Source organism: Lagopus muta, chromosome 20 (assembly GCF_023343835.1).
Source record: "Lagopus muta isolate bLagMut1 chromosome 20, bLagMut1 primary, whole genome shotgun sequence".
NCBI lineage: Eukaryota > Metazoa > Chordata > Aves > Galliformes > Phasianidae > Lagopus > Lagopus muta.
Genome location: NC_064452.1, coordinates 4,791,952 through 4,813,415, shown reverse-complemented (window position 1 = coordinate 4,813,415; position 21,464 = coordinate 4,791,952). Strand labels below are relative to the sequence as shown.

The following is a 21,464-nucleotide window of genomic DNA, read 5'->3' as shown; positions in this document are numbered from 1 at the left end:
GCTCTTGCTGCAGTGCAGGGAGACAAAGGAGCCTTTCACATCCTCACTACCTAAACGATACCATGTGGGGGCAATGAATGGGGAATCTGTGATTCCACAGTCTTGAAGTGCTGCACAGCACCATTCTGAGTGTAGGAGGCTGGGTGAACACGTTTGTGTTATTGGAACAGCTGGATGAGGTTTGCATTAACCAAAGATAAAAGCAATAAATTTTAAATGCTTGTTTCTCCCTGCTCATCCTCTTGGTCCCGTGCAGTATGGCCAGGTCATTCTTATCAATTTTTTATCTTCTCTGCTTTGCATTGCTTCAACTCAAAATCTTGATGCCGGCTCAGTTCCCATAACAATAAGTTGACCTTTCCTAACAGCTGCACCAGTGTCTGCAAACCCTCCCAAATGCCACAGGGTGGATTTTTGTCAGCTCAGGGACGGATCTTGCAGAGCTCCAAAATGTCAGGTGCTGTGCAAGGGCTTTGGTGCACAAGTTGGGACTGGAGCAGGTGATAAAGGAAAGGAACCCAAAGCAAAAGACATTTTGTGATGCTCTCCCAGCACAGTTCCATCTTTTCTTCAACAATTTGTTGTTTTTTTTTCCCAACTACTTCTCCTCTGGAGCAAACCCAATCAGCAGATGATAGACCCAATCTACCTCTGCTGTGCGCCCACTTTTGGCTCTCCTGCTGATGCTCATTGATGAGCATGATTGAAGCCCATGGTTGGGCTCTACTTGTCTCGTGTCTTGGTGGTCTCCTTTCGTGATGGACAGCAAAATGCCATGAGATCCTGGTCATGACTAACAGAGCTCCCTTTTGGTGTAGTGAAATCTCGTGGGGAAGGTTCTAATATCTGTTTCATGGGTCGGGGCTCAGCAATTTGTCTCATTTGGGGCTCAGCCACCCCATATCTGAGCCAAGTCCCTGGTCTCTTGCTCAATGCATTGCTCCCCTCCAAAAAATGTCACCTGGGAAGCATGTCAAAGAGGTGCTCATATGGAATCCATGTCATAAAACCAGCTTGAGTTGAGCAGATTTTTTCTGGTCCTGCCCCTTGCTACCAGAGAATCTCACATGTGGAATATTGACTGGAAAACATTTGACAAAGAAGGATGAGTGATGGAAGAAGGCATTTGCTGAGCTTGTTTCAGTAGAGCTGGCACGTTCATGGGTTATCTTGTGAATAATACCATGTGATGCATGATAATTTGAAGGAGTGCTTGCAGTCCTGTGGGTGTGTGGGGCTTTGTGCCATGTTTCAAGAGGTGTCCCCTCACACCTCACCCCTGGCAGAGGAGCTTTGCCCACAGCTGATGCCATGTGGATGAGGCCACCAATATGGGGCTGAGCTGCTCCCATCCTGCACCCCCCCACCTGCAGCCTCTGCAGATAAAACCGAGTGTCCCTGAGGGAAATGATGGATGGAGAGCCAAGTAGCTCATTAAACTATAACGAAGTGTTTTATTGCTGTTTTCTGATGGTAATTGACATTGGAGTTCAGCTCATTTAGCTTTTAATCAGAACATAATATACCATGTAGGACAGAAGCTTATTGATTGCCTGGCAACTCATGGGAGTGGTGTTGGTGTACCTGGAGCACGTGTTGGGATTTTTTATGGCTGCTCACAGGTTCTGTCCTGGCTGCCTTGGGCACATGGATGGATGTTTTAATATTTGGTTGAGTCTCACTCCTACAAATGTGAATATTAAGTGAGTAAACGGTCTGCTTGCAGCGGGGGTTTGCAGAAATGGATGGTTTAATAAGGAGGATTTGCTGACAATCTCAGAGTGTTGATAGCATGCTGCTAAGGAATTTGCCACGGGCACATTGGACTCGCAAGAAAAACCCAGCTTAGTATTCATCCAAATTGATGAAAGATGCTCTAAAAGATTGTTTGATTCCATCGCAGGGGCAGTTCCCCAGTGTTTGAGGAATATGGGGAGATGAGGGCAGAAGAACAGAGGAGTGAGCCATGCAGAAAAACCTCTTTCATAGAATCATAAAATGGCTTGGGTTGGCAGGGACTCCAAGGATCATCAAGTTCCATCCCCCTGCCACAGGCAGGGCCACCATCCTCCACATCTGGTACTAGACCAGGTTGACCAAAGCCTTGAACACCTCCAGGGATGAGGCAGCCACAGCCTCTCCGGGCAACTTGTGCCAGCACCTCACTACTCTTTGTTTTGCTTGTGCCCCAGATTTCACTTTCTTTGTTGAATTGTGGATTTGGGGTGGGTGAGAAGCCACAGGACTGGCGTGCTGATGGAGAGAGAGCTCCCACGTGCTCTCATGTCCTTCCCCAGGGTACACGCATGTGACAGCTCCTCACAGGGGTGACACCACTGCCCTGTCTCTGCTGGGGGAAAGGGAATGAAGGAAATGCAAAGAGTCAAAGTCTTGCAGATAGAAGGGCTGCCAGAAGGAAGTTCAGTGATTGCTCTTGGATAGAAGGGAGTGTGATTTCTGGGCAAAGTCCAGCAAGTCGCTGCCTCACACTCTGGGTTATTTGGTACCAGTGCAGCAGGGACTTGATCTCCCCTTCCCATGCTCTCATTCTAAGGGGTTGGAACTAAATGATCTTTAAGGTCCCTTCTGACCCAACCCAGGGTCCTATGATAATATTGCACTGGTTTCTAACATGGAACTGAATCCCAAACTCAGTGCTCAGTGCAGGTCCTTGGCTGTTCCCCAGCTTGTTTTGATGGCTACTCATTTATCCTCTCTAGCGGGAGCTGAGCTGGGTGCCCTCCAGTAGATCTTGAACAAGATTGTTATATTCCTTTCTGCAATTTCCCTTTATTTCACATGTTCCCCTCAGGGCCATCCTTCACCTTGAATTTTATTGCCTTCTTTAATTGCTTCTCCAAAGTCCATGTGTAATATTACTCTTGAATTCTCTTAAATAACTTCCTGAGTCAACGCAATCCCATTCATCATGTACTTCTGGTCCTTTTGATAAGCCCTATTGTACCTTGCTTTTCATTTCAGTATGTCAACACCCAATCCATCGTGTTGTACTTGTCTTTTGTCAAGGCAAGTGTTGAGTGCTTCTTATGGTAGCATTAGGGTTGCAAAATTGGTTTCTACTTCTTGTCTTTGTTTCTGCAAATTTATTCTCTCAGTGCTCTGCTACTGCTGCAGCATCACCAGGTCCTAACTTGGGCCAAGATTTAATTGAGATTGTCTTCAACACCTGGTGATAACCACACATGAGTGCCCAGATGCTCTTCCTCCACCTGAGTACACCAGAAGGAAGGGAGTTGTCCTCATCCAACATCTTTTATCCAGACACAATCTGGAGTTCTGCTTGTATTGCATTTCTGTGCAACTCCTATTTATGTGGGTCTTTATTTCTATATAACTTTCAAAGGACTCTCAGTAGAATTTCCTACAAACCCCTTTTTAATATCTCAGATAGTTGTATACAAAAACATTCCTACGTAAGATGTCTTGAAATAAGATGCAGAATCTTACTGGATGCTCTGCTCATCTTTAAGCTCTACCGTGTTCCTGGGAAGTGAGCAGTGTTCACTGTAAAATACAAAACTGCAGAACAGGAGCAAGGGGGTTGGCTCTCTGAAGGGGAACCAGTGGTGAATGGTGCTTTGATGGGGTCTCACTCGCTGTTCCCAAGTCCATGGCCCAAATCCTGCACCCCACAGCGCTGGCTCCACCACCAAGTGCCCTTCTGCAGTGGGAAATTTGGAGCTGGTTTATTTTTCTTGACTTTTTGATGACTTTTGGAGGCTCCTGCTGCTCTGTGGATGATGGGATGGGATGTAAGAGGAGCTTGGGATGGACATGGCTGCTGGAGCCGTGCTGAGAGGGACTAGCAATCCCAAACATAAATTTCCCATGTCAAAATAGATGCATTTTGTCCTGCAAAAAAGCAAATCTTCTCATACAGGAGGCTTCCATTTTCTTCCAGCTGGTCCTTTCTTGGCCATTTTATAAAGCAAATTATTTCAGAGGTGCATTCTTCCCCTATAGAAGCCATAGGATGATGCTGGTCCCAATCTTGTTGGGGTCACAGGCAGTGGGCAGCCCAGGGCTGTGTGCCTATGGGAGGTTAGGCAGGATGAGAGGACTTGTCTGACTGCTGGATAAAAGTCCCTCTGGGCTTCAAAAGGCAAATCTGGCGCTGCTCTGCCCGCAGATGTCTGCAAGCAACAATAGGCTGCAATTCAGCCCTGTGCTTCAACAGGGAGGGAAAAAAAGAAAACCAGAAACCCATTAGATGACTTCAAAACCCATTAGATGACTTCAGTTCCACATGACTACATTGAAAGGGGAGGCATCTTAAGCTCAGCAGCGTTGGCTTCATCAAAGCAGGATGTGGGGAAAGCCCTTTGGGAAGCACATCCTCTGGGGCAGGGTCATTCATAGGTGTCGCAGGAAGGGACGTAGGTGACAAGCCCAGGAGCTAGTCAAGGCATATTTGAATGCCAGGATCCTGCTGCAGCCATCCAAATGTCAAAATAAATAAAAAGTCACCCCTGAATGCATCACGATTCTGGCTTCACCCTTCTGAACACTGCTGAGGCATTTAGGGAGGGACCCAAGTGCTGAAACCTTTCCCTTCCCTTCTACACACATTTCTTTGCTCGTCTTTATAAACAGTGGTTGAATCTCTTTTGTTTCTTTGGTGTTCTGCAAAGAAAAGTCTTCCTTCCTTGGCTCGGGGTTTTACGTTTCGTGTTTGCAGGTAAATAAGGGGGGAGCAGGTTTGTTTTACTGCCATTCCTTTCCAATCCCTGCGTGGTTTGCTGGGGGTTTGCTCTTCTTGGCTGCCTGCTAATTTGTAAGAACTTCTCTGATGTGTGCCAAAAATCATTTAGGATGATCCGTCTCAGTGCTTTCTAGAGCATCTCTCACTGTTTTATGACTTTGTGCTACTGAGTAATAGCTCTGTTTACCGTTCTGAGCATGATTTTTTCTCTTCACTACCTTTTTTCCTCATAATAATCCAAACTAATAATCCAAACAGTTTGGTTTATTAGGAATAACCTGAAGGAAAAGAAGGACAATCCTAGCTAATCACCTAAGACAAATAAGCAAGGAGTGTGTAGGGGGAAATCTGTCAGCTCCTCCCTTGTTCAGGGATATGAAATAGGTCATGTTGTAAGGGTCAACATCCACTGACCCATATGGAAGGAAAACATCATGGCTGGGGATCTGTGCACCAAATGTGCAGAGATTTTCTCCCAGGATGAGTGTGGCTTCCCTGGGCAGTGGTTACAGTGGGTTGTGCACAGTCAGAGCTTAATTAAGCCCAAATCCTGGTTTGGAAGGCCATTGTGGGACTTGTCGCACATTAGGATCTGCAGTGCAGCACCTTTTCTTGCCTGGAAATTGATTGGGAGTGACAGCAACATGAGACTGTGTAATAATGCCAGTGAAAACCTGTCGTGGGACATGGCTAATTGTTCTAATTTGGGCCGGCGCCCCGCTGTGCTGCAGCAGGAGGGCTTTGTCACAGCTCTCTGGTCATTACTGCTGACCCATTTAACAGGGGGCTGCCCCCCAGGCTCTGCTGCTGGGGGAGGAGTAGACAGTTGCCTTCTTAATGAAGACAGAGGTATCTGCTATCGTGTCTTTATTGCAAGGCGCTACTAGGAGTGAGGTGGGCAGATGTTTGTGGAACCCCTGACAGTTTCAGCCTTGTGCATCTTTTCCCATCCAAGCCCACAACACGGCTCTCCCTCCCAGCTCAAGCCCACACCTGGTTATTACCCAACCCCATCTCTCTTCTCATGGAGTCATTTTTGGGATTACTCTCACCCCAGTATGCCGATGGCAGTGTGGTCCCATCACAGTGATGCCAGTAGGACTGGATCCCTGTGCTCATGATCCCGAACACACTCTGGCCCTGCCACCCAGCAAGGATTCAGTGATCCCTGTGGGTCCCTTCCAGCTTGGGTTATTCTGTACAGGGATTTGGCCACTGTTGAGCCACAGCAAGAACAAAGCTCTCTGATGTTTGCTTTCCCATGGTGTCACCCCTTTGCTTCCTATCACAACAGCAGGAGGGCAGCATGGCCATGGCTGCCCCAGCTGCATTTGGTTAAGGGATTGCAGCCTCATGAATCTCCTCTTCCAAGGGCTGGAGGAGGGGAGAGGGGCCCTGTGAGGGGCCCAACCTCTGCTCTCCACTTGTCCCATACTTAGCATCACATCTCCCACACTGGAAAGCATGTGCTGTGCCTTTCAGTTCTTCCAGGTTGAGATTTTTTCATGCCCTTTGACCACAAAAACCCAGCTGTACAATGGGCTGAGCAGGGAAAGAGTGGGGGATTGCTGTGGGTGCATGAAGCCCCTCTGCCCAGCACTCCCCATTCAGAGGGAAGCGAGGTTCTACTTCCTCCACACGAGTGAGCTGCACGGATTCTTTCAGCTGCATCAGTTTCCAAACAAACTTTTGGGCTCAGTCCCACCAGGGCGTGTGCCAGCTTTGATTATTTCCTAATAGACCTGGATAATAAACAAGGAAAAACACTTTGTTTAAACTGTAGTGTGAGCGTCCAGCTCTGATTTTGGCACGACTTCAACTGTGTCACTGCTTGGAAGCTTGAGTTGAGGAAGCACAGGGTGACTTTTGTACGTGGGTTTTCAGGGCCCAGCCCCATAGGAATGCTGTCCCATGTGCTGCTGATGGTGGTGGGTCCTGGTGGCTTTGGGCAGGTCCAATCAAGAGTGCAGCCCCTGAGGTGAGCTGTCTGTTCTTCCCTGTGCTAAACAATGACATCTACCAAAACAAAAATCTTTGGGATTAAACCCATTATTTAAGGTTAAGTGTGATGATATGGGGATGAAAAATAGGGGTTACAGCCCTATGCTGATATTTCTGTTCCTGCAGATGTGCCCTCTGTTTGTTTTGGTTTTTTTTTCACTTGAGAAGAACCTGATGGAATTGTTTCCCTGCACACCCAGATGTGATTAGTCAAAATCCAGTTTGCTCCTTGGTTAATATAACATTTATAATGTCTTTATAGAACCTGTCATGCTCCACTGACTGCAAGGTGAGGTGGGAGAAAGCATTGCATAAATCACACTGCAAAGCACGTGGCTCCCAGCCAGGCTGAAGGAGGGGGCGGGAGGGCAGTGATAATTGGGCATCCTGATGGGTAAGACATGGATCTCCAGCAGCACCCATGTCACAGGGCAAGACCTTGAGCAATCAGCATGAATAAAGAGCAGTGGTGAGCTGAGAACGAATTCCTAAAACCAAATTCAGAGATATTAATTTTTTTTTTTTTCAGTCAATCCATTCTCATTTTCATGCTGTCGTTTTGTGTGGAATTTTTAACTGCAATTGAGAAGATTCCATCAAAATCGCTGCTTTCCTTGAAGCTCTTTTTCCTATCAAATAGATATTTGGGGAGTTTCTGGTGAGCATTCTTCCTGAGGTCTCCATCAGTTCACCAAATCTCATCATGTTCTTCTGCAAAATGGCTTTAATGGCAATGCATATGTGATGGGCAGTTCCTTTTGTATGAGTCCTGATGGGTGAGATATTGGCACAGGCTGCCCAGGGGGGTGGTGGAGTCACCATTCCTGGATGTTTTCAAGAAAAGTGAGGATGTGACACTGAGAAATGTGGTCTAGAGCAGTCACAGCCATGAATTGGTCAGACTGGATGGTCTTATTGGTCTTTCCAACCTTAATGATTCAATGACTGTGGCAGGGCAGCCAGCTGCTGCTTGCAGCCTTCGTCTGTGTTTGGAGATGGATTTGCAGGATAATCCCATTCACAATGTCCATGCGTGTGCTTTCTCTTGGTGCAACAAAGGCCTTGCAGCATCCTAGCAATCATTGTTTGGGGTTATTTTGTTCTCCTTCCTTGCAATTTTAGCATGGTCCCTTCTGACGTGGGTTGAGCATCCCACTGAAAGGATAATCATGGCGCAGCCACCTCACCTGTTGTCTTCCCATTGTCTTTGCAGGAGGGAGACAACATTGGGGCCATGGAGAAACTCTGTCGGCAGCTCACCTACCACCTCAGTCCTCACTCACAGTGGAGACGTCAAGGCATCATGAAAAGGAAGCCACAGTCCTGGTGAGTCGTTTCTCAAAGCCACCCATTGATCTCCATTGCTTGCTTCTTTCCCCCATGCATCACTGGGTCATCAAGTTTCTTCACATTCAACCAGAGGCAATTTCTCGTTTTCCACTTTTCTTTCCCCATTGCATCCTTGTTTGCATTGAAAATCAACCCAGTTGTGCCCAGCCATGGGAATAAATGGGGAATAAATGAACCACTGCCCTGGTCCTCAGCAAAGATCTTGGCCAATGATGTTTCTGGTGCTTGGAACCTAATATGTCTGAAAGAGGTTGATGGAGATGGAAAGGTTACTTTGCTTTCAGTGAGGTGATGCATTACGTATGTAATTTTTGAAGGAAGTGAGAAAAGTGAGAAATGCAAAAGAAACTGCAATCTGGCAGGGTTAGGATTTCTATCCAGGTGTTTGCTTATGATCCTGAGAGAGTTTTGGTTCCTGGCATAGCAGATGCTATCTGTAGCCATAGCAAGAGACTGATTCTATGAGAAAGCTCAGTCTGAAAAGAGAAGAGGGGAGGAAAGCAGGCTCAGGGAATAAAGGACCAAGGGGCAAATTGGATTAGGACCATGTCTCCCACAGTCCTGACTTGGCATCCCTTGCACCTTGCTGTCTTTGCAAGTGCCCTGTCTGACCTACAAGGGCATCCTGTCCCCAGCTTTGGCTTGACTCAGCTTTGCTGTCAGATGCTTAAGGGATTTTCAAATACTGTGTTTATTCACTTTTTTCTGCATGTGTCTCTTGGCCATCCACAACCCAACAACGCTCCTCTTCTGCTCTGCAATGTAATTAGCAGCTGGCTGTAATGCCCAGGCTGCTTCTCTAAATCCAATTGTCAGCAGCCCTAAGCTGCAGCCACCTCCCTTATGTGGTTCCTGCCCACATCTCTCCATTTTGGACCCAAAATCCCTTTATTGTTTCATGACTGTCTTGTTGGGCTGAATTCCACTTTAAACAGAGTATCCCTTTATCTCTGCCCAACGAGTAGTGCCAGTCAATGCTAGAACACATCCCAGCTTTGTTATGCCTCATGCTGTAATGTCATTCAGTGAAAAAATGACATTGCTCCCAGTTCACTCCAGGAATATTCTTGTTAATGCTGATCTGTGATGCTATTGCAACAACTGTTGGGTTTGGCTAAGGGACTGCCCCAGGCCCCAAGGAACACCCTACTGGTGCAGGACACTATTGCTCTCCTCCAGTGCCCATCTTGCACATTTTGGTTCATGATTTGCCACAGTGATGATTTTCTTCAGTTCTGCAAGTCCTGTGACTCAATATCAATCACTTTTCTCTTGGGACAAGTTAGGAAATTTAACTTGGATGGGATGTAAATCTCTGAGATGGAGAATGCGTGTAATCATAAAAGTGTCTGACACTGGCTGGCGTTTTCTGTCCCTGCGTGGGTGTTGGTGTGAATGGAGTGAATGCAGCGAGCAGGTTTTTCATAGCTGTTGCCACACATTTCATTGCATTATGGAATCATTAGGTTTGGAAGAGACCTCTAAGATCCCCAGCCCACCCCACCATTCCCAACTGTAGCGGAAATGCTAAGTCACAGCCTGAACCAGTGATTGAACACCTGGTGGAAGGCAGGGCCAACCCAGGGTTGCTCAGGTGCAAGCAATTCACCTGAGTGACTGGAAGGCATGGAGCCAAGATCCACCCCTTCCCAGACCTCATTTAAGGGTGGCAGTGGTGGAAAAGATATCTCTTGCTGGGGATCTCTGCATACATGAGGCCTTTTAGAGGTAAGCAGATTTTCTTCCTTTGTTTCTGCATCCATTGCTGCTACATTTGGGCTTATCTTCATTTGCTGCAGCCTAGGATTTGGCTCCCCTGTTATCATTGCTGTGCCTGGAGGTGTTTTGCCCCTGTGTGAGGCAGAGCTCCCATCTGCAGCATCCACACACCCAGCCTGTCCCATCTAGCTCTCCTCAAACCAAATGACCCCTCCAGCTGTGCTACCCCTCTGTGCTTTGTTTCCCAGGGTATTACAGGGGATGTGGGAACATGCTAGTAAAATGCATTTCACTGAGGAGGAATGCTTCCTGTTGAGCTTCAGTGTCAAAGCTGCTTGGGAATTTTTCTTTAGGCTTAGAAAATTCCTTCTTTTTGCTATAACAACAGTCTGTTTCTTCCTTGGGAGAATTCAGCACCATTTCAGTGCCAGGTGATTCTTCTCATTGAGATTGCTGGGAGAAGTGTCCTACATGTTTTACCATATTTTAACTGAAATATTTTAACTGAACTTTTGCAGAGAGGATTGCATTTTATCTCTTTTTCCAGGCAGAGCCCAAGCAATATTTCCAACCAAGTGAGTCAGGGTGTATCATGCCTTTAGAGAAGAACTTCTACACATACACACTGAGGAGAAACCATAGAATCATTTGAGTTGGAAGAGACTCCCCTAAAGGCCATCTGATCTCGCTCCATGCTATGAACAGGGACACCCACAGCTCCACCAGGTGCTCAGAGCTCCTCCAGCCTGACCTTGGATGTCTCCACTGATGGGGATCCATCTCCTCTCTGAGCAGCCAGTGCTTCATTACCCTAACATTAAAGAACTTATTCTTATATCCAATCTATATCTCCCCTCTTTTAGTTTGAAACCATTTCCTTTTGTCCTGTCACGGACTCATAAAGGCTGGAAAACAGTACTGAGATCATCCACTCCAACCATCAGCCCATCGCTGCCATGTCTGCTATCCCAACATACCCTGCTCAAGAATCTGTCCCTCTTTTTTATAGCCCCTTTCAACCTGCCCAAAGGAAGGGGAGGGAAGTGAAAGAGAGTCTGCTGATGTTGGCTTTGTTAGGAGTGTATTTTGACCCAGTGGTTTACTCATGGAGGTTAAGCAGCTTTTAATTATTGGTAGGAAACAATGGGTGAAGAGCATTCACCTTGGCTTCCTCCATTTGCCCACTTTCTCTTTGCTTGGTGATAAGTTACTCTTGTGATGGAGCCTTTCTCACTACGGAGGTCCCCGCAGCATCTTTCCAACCTTATTGGCTTTATAACTCTGTTCCTTGGGCATGATGGTATGGGTGGATGGTTGGACCAGATGATCTTGGAGCTCTTTACCAACCTTAATGAGTCTGTGGTTCTATGGTTTAGTGGGCATGACGGTGAGTGGATTGGTGGTTGGACTGGATGATTTTGGAGGTCTTTTACCAACCTTAATGTTTCTGTTTCTATTCAGTGGGGATGAGTGGATGGTTGGACTGGATGATCTTAGAGGTCTTTTCAAATCCCACTCCTGATTTCATCAAGAGCACAAAACATTTCTGTTCCAGAGGAATGCTGGCTGCCCATTGCTCATGCTTGCTGCAGTGTCTGCTCATGTTTCTATACAAAGCCCTTGTGAAGCAATTCAAGAGGGGAAAAAAAAGAAATCAACAGTTTTGACAAGGAGAAGCCCTGGTGCATGAAAAATGTGCCCTTCCTTTTGTAAACAGAGAGCAACCAAATGTTTGTGGATGCAAATCTTCAGTAGTGCTGGGAGTCTGGAGGCGAGCAATGGCAGAAGTTAAAGCTCTTGCAACAAATGGTTCCTTCAGAACCTCCAGCCTCCATCCATCAGTGAGAGGAGGTGGAGTGGGGACTGTGTAGTCCAACATGTGGAGAAAATCCATGCTGGGAGGTTGCACAGTGCTCTGCTGCTGGGCTGTGTTGCAGATTGCTTTGCAGTCAGTGCAGGTGATTTCCAAGGCTGTCTGCAGACAGAAGCAATTCATTTCCAGGCAGAAGCTGAGTGCTGGCTGCTGTGTGTGATATTATAATGGGAGCTGGGGCAGAGTGAAGCTCGTCCCCATGTGCATCCTGGAGCATTGGAAATACTATGCTTATTTACTATGGTGTGTGTTTTTGTTTTTTTTTCCTGTTAATTGCCCTAAAAGTACAGGAGAGGCTGCCTGACTTCATCATACCATATTTTTGCCATTGGTTGTACTAAGAGGGTAGGAAATCAAGATTTAATCTGTGTGTTGCTGTGCTTTGGCTCTCAAACCTGGCCAAGAGAGCAAAGGAAAACCAAATGGCCACGAAGAGTCTCCCATCGTGTCGTGTCCCCTGGGTTTTGCAGATGTGGTAATCTAGGAACAGCAGGATGGCTTCATTTGATGGGAATACCTGGTGTGACATGGATGGGAGTGATAGCTTTGGGAGAGTGGGAGACAAGGGGAGGACATGCAGGATCCCCTGGGGTGCTTGGTCTTCCAAGTGGCTGCACGCTGAGCATTGGGTGCGCTCAGCATCCCGTGTAATGCATCACCACGGCTCACTCAGCTTTTCTCCTAGAGCACTGCTCTCAGGCAAAGCTCTCAGCTCAAAGCACTCTGCTCAGCCCTGTTCATGACCTCTCTCATCACTCCTTGCCCTGGCTGTAAGAGCAGCAGCACTGAGGAATGGCGATAAGCCACGGTTCCTCCAGAGGAAGCAGCAGCAGAGCTGCATGGCTCAGCCAGTGCCGTGCCTGCCCTGTAGGGAAGGAGGAGGAAAGTCAGCTGGCATTTGAAGGATTTCTTTTTTTAAGCTTTTCCACCTCTGTGACCTTTCTGCTCTTCAGCTCCCGTGGCATTTTGAAGTTCTTCTGCTGGAGAGCAGCACTAAATGTGTTCTGTTTAGACCTTTTGGGTGTTTGATGGGCAGATACCTGCAGTAGGCAGCAAACTAGGAACACCTGAAGGACTTTTTAATGATCTCTTTGAAACAAAGGATGTTTTCATAATTATAAAAGAAGGCAGAATTCACCTGTTTTACAAGTTTTACCTGTGGCTCTCGATTTTGAAAGGCTTAGATAGACCAGATCAACCTGCCTGTCTCCCCCCCACCTTCCATAGTACATTGCAAAAGGACATTAGACCCAACTAGAGGGGTCAAGTTGTGCTGTTGTTGCATTGAAGATTTGACATGAGCAAGCTGCAAACTAGAAACAAACAGAAGGAAGTTTTGGAGGTGTTAAGATGTGGCTCTGAGGGACGTGGTCAGGGAGATGGTGGGGTGGGGTTAAACTTGGGGATCTGAGAGGTCTTTTCCAACCTGAATGATTTTGAGTCTGTGATTCTTGGGGTATCAGCACATCCCAAAAAGATCCCAGTGGAGAGGATCAGCAGGTGGCAAGTTCCCCATTCCTTCATTTGTTCCCACTGGGAGTTATCTGGCCACCAGATATGCAATTGTAGGGTGGAAATGAATTGTTCCTGCAGCAGCATCTGGTGGGAAGGACTGCTCTGGGTCACTGCCCTCAGCTTTCCCAGCCAGCACTGCTCATCCTGGGGCCCATTTTGTGCAACAGAGATGGAAGTACTGTAATTTCCCAGATGCTTATAAGTTTATATCATCTGGCAGAGGCCAGCTGCTCCATTGAGCTGTTTGTTGCAGCCCAGCAGGTTGTTCATGGCCTAGCACAGCTCTGAAGGATGTGATGTTGCCTTTGATGCTGCAGTTTGCTGGGACAAAACGTGAGCCCTAGTGGGGGCAAGGGATGCTGTGCGCCTCTGCATGTGAAACCGTGCATTGGAATTGGATTGAGGTGTCCAAAGAAAGGTTCATCCCAGCTCCTATGCTGTTGGTGTTCATAGTATGAATGTGCTGGGGTTTTGCATATTCAAGATATTTGGACTGATGGGATCTAGGGCAGATGGAGCAGTGGTTGAACAGGCCAAATCCCAACACTTCACATACAGAAATGCCTTCTGGAAGCTGAGGAGTTTCTGCTTGCAGAGCTCTCCTGGCCATGGGCAGGGAGCACAGTGGCCATCAGAAAGTACTGTGGCTGCCCTGGGACTCTTTCAGGACCTCAGAAAGTGGGGATGCCAATAGGTATTGGTGTGAGATGGCTGTGAATATGCAAACTTTCAGCCAAATCTGGGGGAAGAACAACGTGGGCAAGCAGGGGTATGCAGAACTCGGGCATGGCAGCTGGAGAAAGAGGCTGTGTGCTATGTGAGGTCTGCATCCATCCAACCCACGAACATTTACTCTAAGCTGGGCACTAATTTGAATTGGTATCAGTTGACTTGGAAATAGGGAATTTGCCTAAGCCACTGCTATGGGACAGCATCCCTTTGCTTATGGACAGCAAAGTGCCTCTTTGAAGGGCTTTCTGCTGTCTGAAATAGCTCCTGGTAGGGATGTTTTGCAGGGTGACAGCCAGCTCTGATTTTGGCTGGGATTTGTGTCCATGTGTCCCATTGCACAGAGCAGCCAGAGCCCTGCCTTGCAGTGGGGCTCAATGCCCTTGGGTCAGCATCTCCCAGCATTTGAGTGCTTCTCTATGCAGCATTCAGGATTCCTCATTTGCAGAGCGTGGCACTTACAAACACGTGGTCATTATTCCATGCATAGCAATGAGGATTTCCATTGATTCCAATTTCTGCCTCGTGTTCTGCTCACTCGCACAGCCCTGCAGCAACACATCACAGCTCACTGGGGCTGCTCCCACTGCCACACAGACCTAATTTTTAAGCCTGTTGGAGCTAAACAGTAAATTATGCATGCATATTGAAACGCCATCCGGGTGCGTGTGAGATGTAGTGTTGGAAGGGGCTTTGTGTTTTCCATTCAATCACTGTAAACTGAGCCCTTTCCCTGTGTGTTGCCCTATGCAAGCCTACTGGGATGCTCCAGAATTTAAAACAATTAACCCAAACGGTGCAGCACCATTTATTTCTTTTTTTCCACCATTGAATACTGATTTTGACAAATGCTTGAATTGCCTTAGCTCTTCGTGGTTTGAACAAATGAACTGACAGCCAGAAGTGGTAGAAAATCTCCTAACAGAGAAGAAATCTTTCCTGGCAGTGAAGGTGGAAGGAGGTGATTTATAGCACCAGGGCTTTCCTCCCCTTGGAGGGAACATCTCTAGGTGATAATTGGCTTGAAGGGAGCTGGAGCTGTGCTCTGGTCCTTTCCTTTTTCCTCCTGGGCGGGTGAGGAGGGAGGAGGACCAGCAGCCCCACTGAGGTCCATTGCTCTTTGAGTGTGTTTCCTGGTTCCGTGCCTGATTAGAAAAGGCTTTGACTATTAAAAGTGTGATTTTTGTTATTTATAATTACTCCTCCACTTCCTCTGTGTCTGGAGGGAGTGGAAATTAGATTTGCTTTCAGTACATCGTCTGAATCCACCCTCAAAACTCAGGAAAGCAACTAGAAGGAATTGTTATTAAATGAGGAACTGGCTGCTGAGATAATTAACTCCCCCCACACACTTCCTCCCCTCCTTGGAAGCCCTCCAAGCACCTCATGATGGGCTGCCTTGTCCCAAGCAGCTGCTGCCCTATTCCTTTCCATTGCAAGAAGTGCCCAATGCAGCTGGCTCCTGGGCAGCCCCTGGCTATGATCCCCAATTAAGAGGATCAAGCTTTATGATGAAGCTTTGATAGAGCATTGAGTTGGTGTTTTAAAGCCCTTTCACATTGTGCACTGTTAGTAAATGGAGGTGCTGAGTGAGCTCATGCATCACATGAGCTCTGGGCTTGAGGCTGTGCTTCTGCTCAGCTTTTTGGGTTTGCTGCTGCACAATTTGTATGAGAATAATGCTTTAAATAATGCTGGGAGTGATGAAAGCGTAACGATGAGATCCCAGCTCACCCTGCAGTGACCCATACACTGGGACTTGTCTCCTTCAAGTCAAATACTTTGTAATTAAATGTAGTGTGTTCCCTTGTCTGACTGTGCCAGTAAGTGGGAAAAATAGAGGGGGGAAAAAAGCCCCTTATGCCATGTGCCCATCTGGGGTGGCCAAATATCCATCCTGGCAGTGCTCAACCCAGTGCAGATGGGGCTTCTGCATCCCAGAAAGGGGCTGCCAGCACCTCAGTGCCAAACTGTGTGGTTTGGCTTTTGCATTATCGTGCCAACACATCACTGAGCTGCTCCTGCTTTCATCAGCTTTTTGGTCATTTGGGATGCTGGGTGTTAAAATGCAGCTCATCATCCTGAAGGCTGGTAAATAGAATATATGTATATGTGTTCATGCAATATAGATAAGTTACCTTGGGAAGGTTTGTGCTGATCTCTCCAGCACTGATCCAACAGCTGGCTCAGAGCGTGTGAAATGTCATCACCAATGGGTACAGAAAACAGAAAGAAAGGGCAAAATGTTTGCAGTTGGGAAGCTGAATGGCAGAGGGCAGCCTGCTCATGGTTGGTTGTTGTTCTTTTTCAAAATTTGATACAGCTGATAGCAGGGCCTGTGTTGTGTCAGAAAAGCAAGGATGTTGAACAGGCAGGGAGGGAAAATGGGGGAAAGTTTTTGTGGTTTTCCTGCTTGTCCAGCACAATGTGCAGCCCAGGAGGGGCTGTGTGAGCTTTGCAGCACGGAACAGAACAGCATATCGTGTTACCTCTGCTGTGCCCAGCTGAAAGGAATTCTTGGCAGCTCACATCCCTGCTGATATTAGCTCTGTTTTCATCTTCTTAAGGGAGATGAAGGCTGAAATCCCCACCATTAGTGGGGCAGTGGTCTGCCAAAAGAAATGCAGCTCTGCTGGAAGAGCGTATTTTCTTTGGGCTTGATTAAATATGCTCCTCGTTGCCTCTTTCCTTCCATTTGGCTTTGTGTCCCCAGAAGTGGCTGCACCCCAGGCTCATGGAAAGGGTCTGTTCAAAGGAAAATAGCAAGGCCAGAGGCTGTGTCAAGAGGGTTCACCTTGGTTTCCTCCATTTGCCCACCTCCTCTTTGCTTGGCTGCAAGTTACTCTTGTGATGGAGCCTTTCTCACCATGGAGGTCCCGGTGCCACAGCTCCTTTCCAACCTTAATGGTTCCATAACTCTGTTTCGTGGGCATGGTGGGATGGGTGGATGGTTGGACTAGACGATCTTGGAAGTTTTCACCAACCTTAATGGTTGGAATGGTTTGAGTTGGAAGGGACCCCCCAGAAGCCATCTAGTCCCACTCCTAGCAATGCACAGGGACACCCACAGTTCAGAGTCCTTCCAGCCTGACTGTGGGTGGGGATCCACCACCTCCCTGGGCAATCTCCAGTGCTTCAATACCCTTATTGTAAAAGATCAAAGGCATCAGCCCCAGCGAGGAGCAGAGCCCTGGGAGCCAGGCTGCTGCTCGTGCTCTGGCTCTCATCAGCACAGTAGAGGCAATGGGGGACCCCTGCCTGCTTGAACTCTTCCAAATGTGATCTGTGCTCCAACAAAATAAACAGTTTAGGGAAAGTGAAACCCCAGGCATACAATCTAGTGGCTGATCGCTCCCTAATTGCAGGAAGAGCAGTTGGGAGAGGGGATTTTCTTGGATTCCTTGAGCTGGTTTCTGGTGAGAAAACTGAGCTGGAGGAGCAGAGCTGAAGCTTCTCTCCATCCCCAGCCCCAAACATCAACCTTGTTTGCCTTCCCCTCATGCTGGTGGAATGTAAGGAGCAGGAAGGGCAAATAAGTTCCACGAAGGGTGAACATCCAACTTCCAGTGAAATCCTGTTTAGTTTTCTATGTGTTATTTTCTCTGCACTTTTGTGGAACCTTTCCCAGGCAGGAACAGATGATGATAATTAGCACCAGCCCCTTCCATCCACATGTGGACCATCAGCCTCTGCTGTCCCATCCATCCCAGCCCCTGCCTTTCTCTCACCCTCCCTATTCCTTTCCTTTTCCTTCCCTCTGCCTTTCAATTCACTATTTCGGATCTGTTTTTAAAACATTGGCAGCAAACAGCGTGCTTTTATGATCAATTTTCTGATGATTTCCTTTCCTGTGGCCTCTTCCCTTTAGACACTAAGGACTGGAACCCAATTCAAAGGTCTTCTATTCTGATCACACTGGCTCCTCACCAAGCTCCCTACTCTGTTCTGGGGAACTGCTCGTGTAAACCCAATCAGGACTTGGATTTGTTTTTAGTTTAATACACTCAATTGTAAAATTCCCTTTCCAAGGGCCTTTTCAGCTTCTTCTATGCTAGAATGTAAAGAAAATATTCCTATTGTTTAATGCGAGCTTGAAGAAATTCAAATTCTGGTCAAATTCTCTTCCAGGAGGTCATTTACAGAAGCAACAAACCCAACATGTTGTTTTCTTTTAAATTCTTGATTGGTTTTCTGTTGGCACTGGTGCAAATTGCCTTTCCTTCAAATGCCTGTTATTAATGGGGCGTCAGCTGCAGTTTCTTATTACGCTGGAGTAGATTTGGTTGGAAATACTCCAGCACATTTTCTCTATAGGAAAATGCAGGTTTGTTGAGTGCAAAATGTAGCATAGAAGGAAGGCTGTAAATACATTTCATTTTGGGGAGAATGAGGGAAGAAAAAAAGGAGTATTCCAACAGTGAAATATTTACATTTTTCTGCGAGAAGTTAAACAGGGCTGTAATTACAGCAAAGTGTTTTGATGCCAAATGCTTATTTTTAGAATTTTGTTTGGCAGGAAATTAAAAACAAGTTGGGAAAAATCCCTTTTTGTGTAACACATAAATGGTGTTTTTTTGCTTAGAGAATGATTGCTTTCCACTCAGATCCAACCTCAGCTCCGGACCATGATGAGGAGCTGGCTGTGCAATGTGCAAATGAAAGCTGTTCTTCTGCTTAATTATCCCTGCTGGAGATATTTATCAAGTTGCTTCTTTGGCTAACAGTGCTGCGTTTTCTGAGTCTCATTGCTTCTAGAGGTTTAATTGGGTTCTTTTGCTAAACATCAGGGTGATGCAGTGCCACGGGTACAGCATTGATATCAGTGCAGGAAAGGAGTGGTTTTCTGATGGCACAGCCATGGGAAGCAGTGGGTGCTCTTTCCATTAAGGTCAGAATAATTCAGACCACCAAGTCCAACCATCCAATTTTGGTCCATCCCAGACCTTTGGCTTGGTTTAACCCACCCACCTGTGCTGGGGGCTGCTGCTGTGTACCTCTATCAGTGCCTGTAGGTCATCAAAGATCCCCCAAATGCAGTTGCTTCCCCAGCAGCCTGGGTGTGAGCTCTGGGAGTTGGACTCAGAAGGGTTTTCCTCAGGTTCCTGGAATTGGAGGCATGTGGGGAGACGTTAGCCCCAAATGAAGAGTCGTTGCTTCTTTTGTTCTCTTCATCTGAATGCTGTTCCTCCCTAAAGAGACACTGCACTCAAAATACCAGGTTCTTTCCTCCATGCACACGTGGTTTTGAATATTTGGATGCTTAGGTGCATTTAGAGCCAGCTGTAAATGTGACGTGTTGCTTGTAGGCACCACGGGCTGGGTGACACTGCTCTCTAGTGGATGGCTTTCCATCGAGTGATGCAGGAGCTGAAGCAGAGAGGGTCAATGCTCATCCATGGGTGAAAATGACTTTTCTCATTGCTTCTATCATGAGCTTTTAGAATGTAGCATATCCACAGAGAGATTATATGGGCACAGGGCAATGTCCATCTTCAGTAATGAAACGTGAACCAGAGATTCTCAACTGATCTCACTGTGATGGGAAGGATTTATTGCTCAAGGTTCTTCCGATGATCCTTATGGGTCATTTCCAACTCAAAATGTTCTATGATGCCAACAGCCTATCCACTAATGCATTGTGGATGAAGCTGAGACCCTTGTCAGCTCTCTCAGGTGCAAGGGATGCCTTTGGGTGCCCAGAAACTACTCTTCCCATCAACTATCCCATACATTTAGTGAGCTTTGAGCTTGCAATAGGAGAGGAACAGGCCTGCATAGCTTGGTGAGGAGCCAAAGAAAATTCAGTTGGGTTTGGAAAGGAAAACAAAGAGCTATTCCTGGAGCAGCCCTGCTCTCGGGCACGCAGGGGAGGTGTGCTGCATGCAGAGCTGGGCATCCTGCTTGCTGCAAGAGGAAATCTGGGAGAGAATTGCAGAATACCTTGCAGCTGTGCTCCTAATGACATGCTTGAAAAATGCAGAACCAGAGCAGAGAAATAACCTGGTGTTCAGTCTTCAGTGCTGCCACTGCAATAGAATTTAGGGCTGTCTTGTGATGTCTGTCTTACAGATGGTTCTCAGCAGCCAGAATGCTTTATAAATGGAAAAGAAAAATCATTTTGATGTCACACATCAGGGGTAAAATGAGGAGCGAAACCCACAGCTGAAGAGCTGCAGGCTGGGTGTTGTGCCCTACCTCTCCCCACAACTCACAGTGCTCAGCTGAGGATGGATCTGTAATTCCAGTAACAGGGGAAGGATGCTGACAGCAGGGATGTTGGCACGTTATAGTGTGAAAACTGCAAACCCCAGCAAAAAGTTCACTGAGAGAGAAGAGGCTAAACAAATTAATCCCCACTGGTACTTTCCTTCTTAATAGTAGAGACTTAGGAATATTTTAAGTGTTTATTGGTAAGCTCTAAAGGAATTTTAACGTTATGTATTTTTATATTTAAAAATCCTCTTTACCCCAAATCTCTCTAAGGACAGGAGTGAAATCTTTCCCAGCTATTCATTTGCAAAGGCTGTGAAAGCCAGACATCAGACTGCACCATTCATAATCCCTAACCCTTTCCATGGCAATAAGCAAAGCACAAACCCAACTGCTGAACCATTACAGCAAAGAGTTGAGGAATGCTGATGAAGGCTGTGGTAGCTCTGGGTGTTTTAACAACTTATTATTATGAGGAAAAGTTGGAAAAGGTAAGTGCCCAAAATATGAGGCATGTTTTCAAGGTTGATGTCATCTCATGTTCAGTAATTTTTGCTGGCATTTCTGGAGGAAATTTGCTCACTGGTGACATCATCTCCATTTCTTACTGCAGTTCTTCACTCTCTGGGGCTGCCTCTTGTTTCTTGATTCCTTTGCCCTCCAAGAAGTGGTTAAGTTCTCCAGTTACACTTTATTATGAGACATGTTGGCGTTGCGTGTCCTCAGTCATGCTTTGGGGAAATGTCATGAATTTAAATGACAAGGGAAGCCCTTTCTTCTAGTTTCTCTTTGATCTAAACATCAACATTCTTGTCCATGGGAACGTTTTGTGAGCTGATCTGGTGCTGCACACAAACCAGCTGTCAGAGAAAGCTTTTTCAGTAGAAACCAGCATCCTGCTTTGCATGGGGGAACAAAGCATTATCAGGGCTCTAGGGCATGGTTTTATGCCCAACCCTCTCATCATAGGGGTCAAAGCCCCATATACAGTTTCTGTCTGGGAAGAAAGCTGTGTCTTTCCCTATGGAATAGCCACATAAAGCGAGAGGATGAAACCAACTGGGTGTAAGTGATCCTCCACTGTAACTCACAGGGATTTACATAATGCTGAGATCTTCCTATAGAGATTTGGGGTCATTCTGTGGCAAGTTTTATGGCAGGGATAGAAGTTTTTACAGCTGTTTGTTAACATCATACCCCACTCATTGCCGTGAGACAGTTCACAGCCTCCAGAGCTATTTTTATTAATCATGTTTGTTGTTGGTTTGCTCGTTTCCTGAGGGACAAGGGGGACGTAGGCAGATACAAGGCAGCTAGCAATCCCAGTGCAGGGCTGCTCCAAAA

General features: G+C 46.7%; 1 protein-coding gene across 1 annotated transcript in view; it reads left to right on the top strand.

Annotated features, from left to right (window-relative positions):
* LRRC75A (leucine rich repeat containing 75A) overlaps positions 1-21,464 on the top strand; it is a 46,202-nt gene that overhangs the window by 19,064 nt on the left and 5,674 nt on the right. The window contains exon 3 of the mRNA XM_048966590.1: positions 7,938-8,050. Within this exon, the coding sequence (XP_048822547.1) occupies positions 7,938-8,050 (113 nt within the window). The remainder of the gene's footprint in view (positions 1-7,937; positions 8,051-21,464) is intronic.